The sequence below is a fragment of the Aquarana catesbeiana genome, linkage group LG03, assembly GCF_042186555.1.
Source record: "Aquarana catesbeiana isolate 2022-GZ linkage group LG03, ASM4218655v1, whole genome shotgun sequence".
Lineage (NCBI taxonomy): Eukaryota > Metazoa > Chordata > Amphibia > Anura > Ranidae > Aquarana > Aquarana catesbeiana.
Genome location: NC_133326.1, coordinates 738,937,985 through 738,952,299, shown reverse-complemented (window position 1 = coordinate 738,952,299; position 14,315 = coordinate 738,937,985). Strand labels below are relative to the sequence as shown.

Below are 14,315 nucleotides of genomic sequence, written 5' to 3'. Positions count from 1 at the left end.
TGTCTCTCACTCATTAGGTGTGGGGATTAATGATCAAAAAGCTTTTCAAAAAACCTTTAAGTCTTCCACATCTTTCATACATTAGTGGTTGTTTGTTAAACTTATTTTAATGAAATTCATGTTTATTTTATAACCATTCCTACTTTTCCAACTATTCTCACTTCTTCAAATATTTCTTACGGATTTCAGCTTTTCATCCAGTTAACTTTAGCAATTCAGCTATTCAGCGTTCCCACTTCTTATTTTCTCCAGGAAATGAATTTTCTAGTTTATTTGTGAAATCCAAAGCAGAATGTGTGGATTGTGAAATTATGTGCCCCTTTTCCTTGTAAGTGTTGTGGTATAAGCAGAAGAATACTTGTTATGTTATGACATCAGGAAAATAATGTCAGATGGAAACTAAGGACTTGTGTTATCTAGCTATAACTAACAACAGAGCGAGCAATGAGAAACTTATAATATTGTCAGGAAAAAAGTTGTCTTTTTGAAACATAAAACTGAAGTTCTTACACAAACAGCATGATAGAAAACAAGTGGAAGTGTCCTTCGCGCTATTAATGAGTAATTGTAAGGAATGTGTACAAAAGGACAAATAAATAATAAATATTAAAAATAGGATCCTGATTGTGTACTAATACAAAATGATTGGATACATTATGTTTAGGATTTCCCTTTTTGATGTTTTGAATGTGTTCTTTTATTCTAACTTCAAGGGCTCTCTTAGTTCTTCCTACATATTGGAGTTTGCAGCTAAATTGTAACACATATACTACTCCCTCGGTATGACATCCTATAAAGTCACTGACTTAAAGAACACACTGCCGGACTTACCAAGCATAATATATAAGAGAGCTCCTACCATTAGATAAGCACCTGAATGACCACAACATACAGGGATATACAATGCAATGCTGACACTTGGTCACACGCATGGGTTGGACTTGATGGACTTGTGTCTTGTATCACACCATGCACACATTAACACCTAGCGGGAAGGAACGTAGAGTTCAACCTAAATTGCTTCCTCAGTAATTTTTAATAAGTAATTTTAATAAATATTTTATTGATGTTATCCACTAGCTATATTTATATGCATCATTAATGTTTAATATTTCATTTTATTGATATTTTTATTATACATTGCAATTTCCATCTAGTTGATTCACATACACTAAGCTCATATTTATATTACAGTATCCATTTATTGGTGTATGTATACTATGTGCAGGAAATATGCATGTACTAGGGTACCTCTTTATGTACTACGGTATACGACTGATGTGCCCCACCAAATATTGTTAATTCATCTTCTCTTTCAATTATTCTTGCTGGAATAGTCTAATAGAATATTCACTTTTAATCCTCGAATGGTATTACATATTTTATGTCATTATCATATATTAGCATCTATGACAGTCGTTGTCCAATCTACAAAAAAAAAATGGCTGCGCTGTTAGATGCGAGTGGACCACAAGAAAATGGCCGCTACAACATTTCCGGTTTAACTATATAAAAGGTTTAACTATATAAAAAGCTTATCTCTCTGACCAATCCGGTTCCCCAGATGAAGTCACATGCGGTGACGTAACGCGTAGGGAGTGGCGGAGAGCAGACGTAAACCAGAAGTGATGTAAGGAGGCGCTCTAAATGCCGTTCCACCTGTACTTGCTCGTTTTTACTGTTTTAATGTAAGAGACCATCTTGAAGCCCTTAAATAAAACTTTATTTTACTTACCCAACATACTATACTATTGGAGGCTTTCTTTTCTCCCTCTCTTTTCCACCGGGCTTTTTGTGCCTTGGTGGAACATACTGTAACAGGCAAGTGTGCTGCATTGAAAGCGGAGAGGAAAGGATCAAAGCCGTGATGAATGGATGAGAACGTTTTGGGCAAAATTATGACGCTGTATACAGATATAGAAACAGATACCCAATAACGATGCCTGTTTTGATATTCATTAAGGTGAGAGTTCTGGGAGCCTGATGTTACCTGGAGACTTTCTATGAGGACTTTTATCAACTTTGGCCAACCTCTTTATTTATTATAACACTGAGTCACTTTATGCAGTTTCACGGCCAGGATTGAGCCCTTCACTTGTTCACTTTATGAACCTGAACCCCCACTGCATTGATATAGAGCACTTTATATTCTTATCATCATTCTTATCAATCATTTTTATTGATTATTGAGACATTTCACCCACTGTATTTTATTCACTTGATTATTATTACGCACTTTTACAATTTTTGCAATATCTCATTATGTGTGAATAGATTTGAATGCGCGAGATCACTTCCATTTAACATTTCCATGATAGAAAACAAGCCATTGTAATATATTTATAGAAGCTGGACCCAGTAATGAAGGGTTCACCCCGATATATCAGAGCTGTAGCTTTATACAAAGGTGCTGTTAGACAAAGTTACAGACATTATTTTGGTCAACTATTTAATTTTTAATGGTCCCACATTCTGCGCAGCAAATATACAGTTAACTAAATGTTTGTCTAATGAAAGGTTCATAATATGAATTTGTTTTGTTTGTTTATGTACAAATCTAACAATGAAAAAATGTGTACATTTGTATCCAGCCACCTTATTGCCTCTATTGGAGGAGGCTGGAGACAAAGGAAACCACACGTGTTACATTGATGACGTAGGAATCAGCTGCTGTGAGCCCCGTGAAGGACACACTCCCTGAAGACCCAGATATTTCATTTTTTGTAGATTTGATCGCAGTTTTATACTGAGGATGACAATACCCATACTGAGTATGCAGTTTATCACCCAGAAGGATACTCTGTATTCAGAGTCATTGGATCCTTTTTCACGAGCACAAGAAGCAGAGCTCCATGTTTTAGCAAAGCCTATGACCTATAAAAAGAGTGTATATTTATATAGATAGTCGAGATATAAAGAGCTGAGGACTGAGGTTGAGAACAGATAAGGAACCCCCTTCCATAGCTATCTGTAACACTGCCAAGTACTATAAAGGGAAGAACTATAATATGAAAACATATATATATATATATATATATATATATATATATATATATATATATATATATATATTTCTTTTTTAAGCAGAGGCCCTACAGAATAAAATGGCGGTTGTTACAATTTTTTTGTCACACGTTATTTACACTGCAATTTTTGAAACACAAATTGTTTGGGAAAAATACACTTTAATTAATTTTAATGCAAAAAACACAATCAATAAGCTAATTATTGCTATAATGTAAAAGATAATGTTATGCTGAGTAAATAGATACCAAACATGTCAAGCTTTCAAATTGCGCACGCTCGTAAAATGGCACCAAACTACGATACTTCATCTCCATAGGCAACAATTTAAATTTTTTTTTACAGGTTACCAGTTTAGAGTTACAGAGGAGATCTGGTGATAGAATTATCGCTCTCACTATAACGTTTGTGGTGATATCTCACATGTGTGGGGCAATCACCATTTACATATGTGTGCTTGACTTACATAAGCGTGTGAGCACAGGGGGTGGGGACACTTAAAAAAAATATGTATTATTTATTATTTTTTTATTTTTTTAAACTGTCTCTTTATTTATGTATTTATTTTTTATCACTTTTATTGCTATCACAAGAAATCCCTTGTGATAGAAATAAGACATGACAGGTCCTCTTTATGGAGAGATGTTGGGGTCTATAAGACCTCAGATTTCTCCTCTACCCTGGAAAGTATGAGATATAAAGAACATTGATCTCTGTTTTCCAGGAAAAAAAATGGCGGTGTTTACATCTACCAGAAGAGGAAGTGACATCACAACGTCTCTTCTGGCCTCCCAGGACCATAGAGATGGCCGGGGACCATGCAGTCCACAGCCAGCTCTATTGAAACCTGGGGGGCATTGTTGGATGGAGTACCGGGCTCCCCAATCACACAGGAGAGCCTGGAGAGGCAGCGGGAGGAGGAGGAGGGGGAGGGGGAGGGGGATGTTCCCTTCCGCTGCCTGTAAAAGAAATCCAGGCAGGCAGGCAGAAGAGAGAGGAGGGGGAGAGAGAAGGGAGGAGAGAGAGAAAGAGAGGAGGGGGAGGGGCAGGGAGGATAGAGAGGAAGGGGCAGGGGGAAGAGAGAGGAGGGGGACGGGCAGGCAGGAGAGAGAGTGGGGGGAGGGAGGATAGAGAGGAAGGGGAGGAGCAGGAAGGAGAGAGAGGAAGAGGAGGGACAGGGAGGAGATAGAGGAATGGGAGGGGCAGGGAGGAGAGAGAGGAAGGGGAGGAGCAGGAAGGAGAGAGAGGAGGGGAGGGGCAGGGAGGAGAGAGAGGAAGGGGATGGACAGGGAGGAGAGAGAGGAAGAGGAGGGACAGGGAGGAGAGAGAGGAAAGGGAGGGGCAGGGAGGAGAGAGAGAGAGGAGGGGGATGGGTAGGGAGGAGAGAGGAGGAGGAGGGGTGGGGAGGAGAGAGATCAGGGGGAGGGGCAGGGAGGAGAGAGAGGAGGAGGAGGGGCGGGGAGGATAGAGATGAGGGGGAGGTGCAGGGAGGAGAGAGAGGAGGGGGAGGGGCAGGGAGGAGAGAGAGGAAGGGGAGGGGCAGGGAGGAAAGAGAGGAGGGGGAGGGGCAGGAAGGAGAGAGTAGGGGAGGGGCAGGGAGGAGAGAGAGGAGGGGGAGGGGCGGGGAGGAGATAAAGGAGGGGGAGGGGCAGAGAGGAGAGAGAGAAGAGGTGACCCCATCCATCCCATCACAGTGACCATACCCCACCCCCTATGTCTGATCATGGTGCCCCCCACACAGAGGGATCACATGTAGGGGAGGGGCAGGGGGAGGAGATGGATGATGTCACACATTGGGATAGTTTTCTGTTTAGAACTTACAGAGAAAGTATGATGTCAGATTGTTATTGGATGGATAGACAGATAGGCCACACCCACCCTCACGGTGTAATTGGAATGTTAGACCCCATACACACTATTAGATTTTCTGCAGATTGTTCTCTTCAGATTACAGAAACCATGTAGTGTGAGGGTCGGCCTGATTTCATACAAATGGAAACTTTTAAGGTGTGACCTCATATTATACGGTTTTGGTAAATCTGAAGACAAAAATCTGCAGAAAATCTAATAGTGTGTAGGGGGCTTTAGACCCGGTTCCCACCTATGCCGTTTGCTTTTGATCCGTTCCTGTCGTGTTTTTTTGCGGTGCATTTTCTGTTTTTCCACATTCATCTTTGATGTGTTTTTATGCTTTTTTTTGGACAATTTGTTGTCGGGCAGATTAAAAACACAAAAGCCGTAAGATCGTAGTAAAAACGCACTACACGCTTTTCTGCAGCTTCTCCATTGAAGTCTATTGAACCAAAAACGCACCATTTTGTATTCTAACAATTCCCTGAAAGTAAAGGGTAACTTCACTTTTGTGGGGGAAAAAATATCAAATAAAGAAAAAATAATCCAGCGCATCCAATCGGGACACAAGTCATATTGTAATTGAATGTTATTAATAATGACCTTTCCTTTTCAATCTGCAGCCGCTGTAATTTTCTGTAAATACAATATGGCCACCTGGAGGCGCTGTGTACACAGAGAGTGTACTGACCACACCCCACAGAAACATAATTTCCTGCTTGTGTGATTGGCTGAATGATTTTCCCAGAAGTCTGCACTAAGATACAAGTCAGATTTCAGGCATCCCCTGCAACACAAATGTCATTTTTGGAAGAGATACTTCCAACAGGAAATCACATCTAAAGGGATGCAGACTCCGCCACTTTCCTCATTAGAGCCCTGCAGGTGCACAGCTGACTGATCATTATGAAGCCCCGCCCATTAGACCCACTGAGGACAGAGGTAGAGAGGAACAAACAGGGATTTTTTTTTCAGAATAACAAAAGGTTGGAATCTACAACAAAGGTTGTTCTGATCCTTACAATGTACAGAGATCACCCGGAGGGGAATGTTTATTTCTCAACAAAAGTGAAGTTATGCTTTAAATGAATTCCAATGCTTTGTGTGACATCACCAGACTGTGGGCGGAGTTCTCACATCTCCCGCCTCCCCCCTCATATCTTTATACAACCTCTCCATACCCATAACAGAGCATGGAGGGGCTCAGTGAAGGTGGTGGTGAAGGTGTGGAGATGTCGGATCGGGTCACACAGATCATAAAAGGAGATCCGCCCGGCCTCATAATCCAGATATATCCTGACTCTGTTACTGGAGGGATTGGTGGGTAAGAGGATCTCATCACTGTCATGTATCACCGAATACTGATTATTACACCTGTCCAATCCCCATGACTTCTTATTAACTTCAATCCATGACTCCATCCCCCCTCTCCTCTCTATACTGGGGTAACACATCCCGACTGTCCATCTATCTGATCCCCCGACATCCACTTCCCAGTAATGTCTCCCTGAGGAGAAACTCTGACTGCTCATCACCTGAGGATAATCCTGGAATCTCTCTGGTGTTTCTGGGTGATTCTGGTCTATATCTGACCTGGATACAGTTTTCCTGTCATCTGATATCTGTAGATCATTATTAGCTGTGTTTCCATCCAGTAATATGTCTGCAGCTACCTGTATATAGAAGTATACATTTACCTCTGTTATTATATCAGATAAACCTGTGTGTAACACCCCCGCCACATCCAGACCCCCTCCATCATGGAGGAGTTCCTCATGTCTCTCTCGGTCCTCATTATCTCCATCCTCAGTATCACACAAGTCACCTGTGTCTGATTCCTGTAAGACAGTCAGTGGATCCGTCACGTTACAAAGCTCCTCAATGTGACGCAACTTCCTGGACAGCTCCTCCTTCTTTATTTCCAGATCCCGGATGGAGATGGAGATCCGCTCTGCCCTCCCGGAGATGTCCCTCAGGGCTCTCTTCTCCAGGTCTTCCAGACGTCTCCTGAGATCTCTAAACAGGGCAGTGACTCTCTCGGTGTCACCAGCTGCTTCTTCTTCTACTTTCCTCCTGTGTTCCTGAAGACTCTGGACTCTTTCCTCCGTCTCCTCTCTCTTTGTCAGAAGTTTCTGCAGAACATTCCTCAGTGTCTCCTTCTTCTTCTCAGAAGCCTCATCCAGTGACTTAATCTTATGTCCTGTGTGTTCTCCAATGACATAGCAAGACATACAGATACAGGTTTCATCCTCAGTGCAGAAATACTTCAAAACTTCCTTATGGACTGAGCATTTCCTGCTCTCCATGGACAAGGTGGGGTTACATAAGATGTGTTCTGGGGACTTTTTGTGGACCCCCAGGTGTTTCTCACACAGAGAAACCTCACAGTGCAGACAGGATCTAACAGCAGATACAGGAGAGTCCACACAGTGAGTACAGAAGACCCCGGACTCCTCTTGATCTGGCCGAGCAGACAGGAAAGTCTCTGCTATGTTACGTAGTTTCAAGTTCTTCTGCAGTGCAAGACGATCCGTAAACTTCTCTCTACATTCAGGACAGGAATATCCTCCAGACCCCCCCTGTGTATCCAGCACACGATCAATACAGACCCGGCAGAAGTTGTGACCACATTTCAGGGTTACAGGATCGGTATAAATGTTCAGGCAGACGGAACATTCCAGCTCAGCTCTCAGATCACCAGATGCCATCGCTGACAGCAGAAAATAAACTAACCTGAAAGTCTCTGACACCGGAGAGGAATGTGGATGGAGGAGGGGTGACATCCTCCTACACAGGGTGATGCTGGATGAATATTATAGGACACGGAGATCAGAGTACAGAAGGGAGAAGATTCGTTTTGCAGTAGTAATGATAATTATACCTCCCAACAGCACAATCCCCCCTCCAAATCCCCCCTCCTAGCACAATCCCCCCTCCAAATCCCCCCTCCTAGCACAACCCCCCCTCCAAATTACCCCTCCTAGCACAATCCCCCCTCCAAATTACCCCTCCTAGCACAATCCCCCCTCCAAATCCCACCTCCTAGCACAAAATACTCCCCCCAACTTACCTCTTAGGACAAATCCTCTCCTCCACCAAATGCCAACCACTGCCCTCAATCCTCCTCCTAGCACTAATCTTTTCTCTCTTTCCCCATCCCCCCCATCATAAACCCCTAACACAAACATGGGCGTAACTAGAAATAGCAGTGCCCCATAGCAAAATGTTGTATGGGGCCCCCCTGCAAACAGCCCCCCCCACAGCTGCCCTAGTGTCAATGCAGCGTGAGCTGTGCCACATACAGCGTGACCTGTGCCCCATGCAGCGTGACCTGTGCCCCATGCAGCGTGACCTGTGCCCCATGCAGCGTGACCTGTGCCCCATACAGCCTGGTCTGCCTGTGCCCCATACAGCCTGGTCTGCCTGTGCCACATACAGCGTGACCTGTGCCCCATACAGCGTGACCTGTGCCCCATACAGCCTGGTCTGCCTGTGCCCCATACAGCCTCACCTATGCAGAGGAAGAGGCAAGCCACCCGGATCAGCAGAGAGCGGGATTGCCCATTGTAATAGCTTTCATTTGAATTTCCCGTCTTCCCGGGGCTCATCGTCACATAGCCCTACCTCTTGGCCCGACGCCTTTGATGACGTCACATGTCCTGCATTGGATCAGCATTCTGTCTATCAAAGGCGCCGGGCCAAGAGGTGGAGCTATGACGTGAGCCCCGGGAACACTGGAAGTTCTAATGAAAGCTATTATATCGGGCAATTCAGCTCTCTGCTGATACGGACAGCGCACCTCTTTCTCTCCTCTCTCTTCCCCTGGCTGGGAGACTGTGCTGGCGGTGCTCTCATCCTCACTGGGCCCCACTCCACTGCGGGCCCTAATAGCGCCCGCATGGGTCGCTATGGTGGTAGTTACGCCCCTGAACACAAATATTTTCCCCTATAGATGGCACACTGCAATCATGTACTCTGCATGCACTTGTGTTGTGGCCCTACAACTTGTATTAGTGGCATTAGGCAGTGGGAACTCTTACCAAAACTTGTTTCCATTTGTGAACACAAGGAACGATCATAGTAATCAATAGTATAGTAATCGTAGGAAAATAATAGAGGGAATGGTAGTGCACATGATCGGAAACAAACAAACGAACCGGAAACAAAACCACAAAAAGTAAACAATGATCGTGGGAAAGAAATAAAACCTTCTTTTCCATTGTTATCTGACATGAAGCCAATTTTACAACATGCAGAATATCTGTGTATAATATATCTTTATATCAGGTTATTTCATATCCCTTTTATCCCCTTCCATACCGGGCACTTCCCCCTTTCCTGCCCAGGACAATTTTCATCTTTCAGCACTGTTGCTTTTTAAATGACAATTGCGCAGTCATGCTACACTGTACACAAACTACATTTTTATCATTTTATCCCCACAAATAGAGATTTCTTTTGGTGGTATTTGATCACCTCTGGGGGGGGTTTATTGTTTGCTGAACACATAAAAAAATGCCAACATTTCTTTTTTTGTTTTTCTTTGTTTTTGTTACAAAATGTTGTAAATAAGTGTGTTTTCTCCTTCACTGATGGGCACTGAGGTGGCATCAATGAGGTGGCACTGATGGGAAATAATGATGGGCATTGATATGCGGCACTGATGGGCACTGAGGTGGCACCAATGAGGTGGCACTGATGAGAACTGATGATGGGAGTTAATATTTGGCACTGATGGGCACTGAGGTGGCACCAACGAGGTGGCACTGATGAGGTGGCACTAATGGGAACTGATGATGGGCATTGATATTCAGCACTGATGGGCACTGAGGTGGCACTGATAAGGTGGGACTGATGAGGTGGCACTGATGGCAACTGATGATGGGCACTGATATGCGGCACTGATGGGCACTGAGGTGGCACCAATGAGGTAGCACTGATGAGGTGACACTGATGGGAACTGATGATGGGCATTGATATGCGGCACTGATGGGCACTGAGGTGGCACCAAATGAGGTGGCACTGATGAGGTGGCACTGATGAGGTGGTACTGTTAGGAACTGATGAGGTGGCACTGATGGGAACTGATGATGGGCATTGATATGCAGCACTGATGGGCACTTATAGGTCAAATTGATGAGGTGGTGTTTGATCACATATGTGTATAGAAGTAGAAGAAGGAGCACATGAGCACAAAGTACATTTTATTAGAAGAAGACAAATCTATGCATCAGAAACAAGAAATTTTTTTATTTATTTCACTTTTGTTAAACAAGGCTAGAATGCAATATCAGCAATATAATATTCTTAATGCAACGGTTCCTTCATATATATATATATATATATATATATATATATATATATATATATATATATATATATATAGCACTAACTCACGGTGGAGCTGCTGGTTTAAAACGGGTTGTTACCTTCACTTTTGCCACCTCTATTTCAGCAGAACCGGGTCTAGAGTCCCGTTGAGTTTACCTCCGGACAATGCAGGCACCAGACACTTGGGTATCTTTTCCAATGCTTTAATGAACAGGTACTAATGATAATAGCAGGAAAGAGGTAGAAGGAAAATTGCAGGGAAGTTCAAATACCTTTTCTTTAGTATTCTTTGGTGCATTGTTAGGAATTAAACACTTATAGCTGAATGCACTCCACTTTGTGGGATTTAATCTTTGCCCGCCTGGATAGGTTTCTCTCACTTGTCTAGCAGCCTGTGCGCAGCACGAACAAAAGTCTCTGCCACAGACTTGTTTGAAACAAAACCCATATGATCCTCTGCCACAGGATGGAATGGTTTATGGTGAATATCAGACACAGCACTTGAACCTTTAAGCCAACCCGGCAGTACTATGCAGTAAGACTACTTCAGGATACGTCCTCCAACTGAGTCACCAGGCCCCTCTCCAGACCAGCACTCTGCATGATCCTTCCATGACGGGTCCTCCCCTGGGATCTCCTCAGTTGTCCAGCTTCTTCACACAGGATAGACAGCACAGGACCATTCCTCTGCCGCTGTGGTAGGCCCCAGACAGGCTTCTGGGCCCACCCACACGCTGCAGTGACGTGGGCCTTACGATCGGAGGACCACACGGTGGTACTCCTAACGCATACCTGTCGGCCAGGAGGGCCAGCAGGTGGGTGAAAATGAAAGACCAAAAAGCATGGCGTCTGTCCCATAAATACCCTCTCCCAGAATGCAACTTGGAGGACCACCTCCACCGAGTTGTCTCCGGGACAGAGGAGCACTCATACGCTTCAACACGTTGCCTTTCCAACACTGACCCATGGTGACAACGACACCCACAGGCGCAGTGGGAAACCACACGCAACTCAGCCAAGCTGGAACAGAGGCAAATCTAACTTCACCTAACAAGTAACCCACAAGATTTACCTATCAGCAGTAGATTAGAAATCTACCAGCGCTACATATATATAATTTTATAATATAATGCTTTGTATAACCGGTTATATCTTCTTATATCTTAATAATATCAGCAATATAATGACAAAACAATATTATTAATTATACACACACAACTTTTTTTTAATCTGCAAATAATTATGAGCACAAACAACACAATAGCTCAACAACAAAGGACAATGATCTACAACTGTACATAGTTGTAATCATGTGACCACTGTGAAGGTGGCCTTTCTCCAGGAGGATATCGCCAATGTGTTGCCCCTCTGATGTAATGTTTGGGGCACTATGGGGGGCACAGAACGTGTTGGTGTTTGAAAAGCTGGTTGATCCTCTAAATAGGTCTTTTGTGTTCATTTTCCATTGACACCTTTTATGGAGAACCTCAAGGAGCAACATTTCCGCCAGCTGTCGTTGCTGATTGGACATCATTTTAAGTTAGTTGGCTACAACAATTGCAAAGCCATCGGAGTCATCCGGTTTTCTGTGTAACGCAGCAGCTGCCTGAGATAGAAATGCAGAGGTCCCATCCACCAAATCCTTCCTCTTCTTTCCTCTTGGCTCAGGTGTTTGTGGATTGGTGGGAGCAATCACCTCCATGTTGTCCTAGGCGGTATATAAAAAATGATCAATGTAATAATATTGTACACCTATATTACATGATGACATGCATCTTATTTCAATTGCATATGGGTTTTGAAACAACACACAGATTAGAAGAGGAAACATTTTTGGACAATATGATGATCTTTTTTTTCCAAAGAGAAAGTTTTTATTGTATACAGTTTATATACAATACATGGGTGTACAGAGTCATAAGGTCTACAAATATAGAGTCATTGGGTAGAAGAAAAAATGACAGTGTTAAGTCTTACATATAAAACGATGTGTATTCAAGGTTTATGAGAAGGTAGCGTTTAAATGATGAAAGTGAGTAACTCAAGGTGTAGTATTATAAAACCATTACTGGCATGATGCGGACAAGGTGGTTAAGCAAGGTATCACAGTTTATTTAGTGTGTTTATTAGGAATCATATCTGTTATATTGTCTGTGAGAATATCTGCTTTTTATTGGGCGTACAAGATATCTACATGTGTGATAGCTCTTGGTAGCTATTGGTTTTGGTGTGTCTTCCTTGATAGATGGCCTAATGAGTTTCTAAGTTATGGAGTCTCGTAGGGTTGCGGTCACCGGACCACTAGCAACCCCTAACGAGTATAGTGGTTTAAGTGGGCCACTTCTGTGGTCAGGATCGTCTGTCATAGCTATAGGAAAGACTTGGTGTATGACGTGAGAATATGGGGGGGGACAGGGAGATCTATGGTTAGGGATGCGTGGGGCTTTTCGTGTGGGAGCGTGGGGGGATGGGAATATATGGAGAGGGGTTGTGATGGTGGAATTTATCCCTGTCAGTGGATGGTGATGTATGTCTATATCATCACTGTGGGTTAAGTGGGTTGGGGCGGGAGTATTTAGGGATATGGGTGAAATGGGATCTGTAAGGGTGCTTCCTTCCTTCTCCTCCGAGCTGACATCGTGTTTCATGAAAAAATATTTTTACCTGGATATTATTTGGGAATATTCAGTAGATGTCTGGAAGTGGCGCCAGCACATCCATATTTTCTGGAATTTGGTCGGGGTATCTCTGGCTTGATGAATCCGTTCTTCCATGTCTGCAATTTTGTTTATGTGTCTGAACCAGTCCACCAAAGTTGGGGGAGTGGTTGCTTTCCACAGTGCCGGGATACACATTTTTGCTGCATTTATTAGGTGAAGTGGTAGGGATCTGTGATAATGTTTTCTAGGAATGGAGGAGTGATGCAATAGCATTTGGGACGGGGAGAATTCTATTGGGTATGTGGTTATCTTGGTGGTGAGGCGATGGACTTCTGTCAACAAAGGCTGAATTCGGGGGCAGAACCACCATATATGAAGGAGTGAACCATCTTTGTCTGCACACCTCCAACAGTTAGGGTGTAAGGTGTGGGGAATTTTGTGTAGTCTAAGGGGCATTTTATACCAATTGGAGAAAACCTTAAATCTGTTTTCTTGTGCTGAAACATTGGTGGAACCCTTATGGATGTAGGAATAAATGTTTTCCCAATCTTCTTCCGAAAGGTTTATAGAAAGGTCCCTTTCATCTTTGACTCGCTATATTGGCTTTAGTACTTTAGTCTGAGAAGAGAAGGGAGTACACATCAGAGATTTGGTGTCTCTGTGGTTCTGTGTTTGTACATAGTACTTCAAAGGGTGTGTTTTGTCTAGCGTGTGTGAGGGTGGGTCAAAAAGTGTCTGAGTTGGACATATGACCAGAAGGGAAAGTATCGTCCTGGTGATTGTGTGGTCAGAGTGGCTAAAGTCAGAAAGGAGCTTCTATGGGACAATATGATGATATTAACACAGATCCATCACTGTGTGCATTACAGGCCTCTCAGACTATAATTGTAGTTACCTGTGTGAATAATTCTTCACCAAAGTTTTCCAGATCCTGTTCCAGGGAGAGGCAATCATGAGGGACTGGTGAAGCTGCAGAGGTTGATGGTAGAGTACTTATGGAAGCTCTTGCGTCAATCTCTTCAGTAGGGATGAGCTTCGAGTTCGAGTCGAACTCATGGCTCATTGGCTGTTCGCAAGTTTGCTGAACAGCGAACAATTTGGGGTGTTCGCGGCAAATTCAAATGCTGCGGAACACCCTTTAAAAGTCTATGGCAGAAATCAAAAGTGCTAATTTTAAAGGCTTATGTGCAAGTTATTGTCATAAAAACTGTTTGGGGACCCGGGTCCTACCCCAGGGGACATGAATCAATGCAAAAAAAAGTTTTAAAAAGGGCTGTTTTTTCAGGAGCAGTGATTTTAATAATGCTTAAAGTCAAACAATAAAAGTGTAATATCCCTTTAAATTTCGTAGCTGGGGGGTGTCTATAGTATGCCTGTAAAGGGGCGCATGTTTCCTGTGTTTAGAACAGTCTGACAGCAAAATGACATTTCGAAGGAAAAAACCCATTT

At 43.3% G+C, this 14,315-nt stretch overlaps 1 protein-coding gene and 1 long non-coding RNA gene across 2 annotated transcripts; both read right to left on the bottom strand.

Annotated features, from left to right (window-relative positions):
* Positions 1 to 3,076: 3,076 nt before the first annotated feature.
* Positions 3,077 to 7,751, bottom strand: LOC141133866 (E3 ubiquitin-protein ligase TRIM39-like). The gene has a single exon (XM_073623450.1). It carries the CDS (start codon positions 7,656 to 7,658, stop codon positions 6,030 to 6,032), a length of 1,629 nt encoding a protein of 542 aa, XP_073479551.1. The 5' UTR covers positions 7,659 to 7,751; the 3' UTR covers positions 3,077 to 6,029.
* A 3,652-nt stretch (positions 7,752 to 11,403) lies between these two features.
* On the bottom strand, positions 11,404 to 13,909 carry LOC141134955 (uncharacterized). Its single transcript, XR_012243282.1, has 2 exons — positions 13,762 to 13,909; positions 11,404 to 11,914 (listed from the first exon to the last, which is right to left on the bottom strand). It is a non-coding gene; the product is annotated as an uncharacterized lncRNA (long non-coding RNA).
* Positions 13,910 to 14,315: the final 406 nt, after the last annotated feature.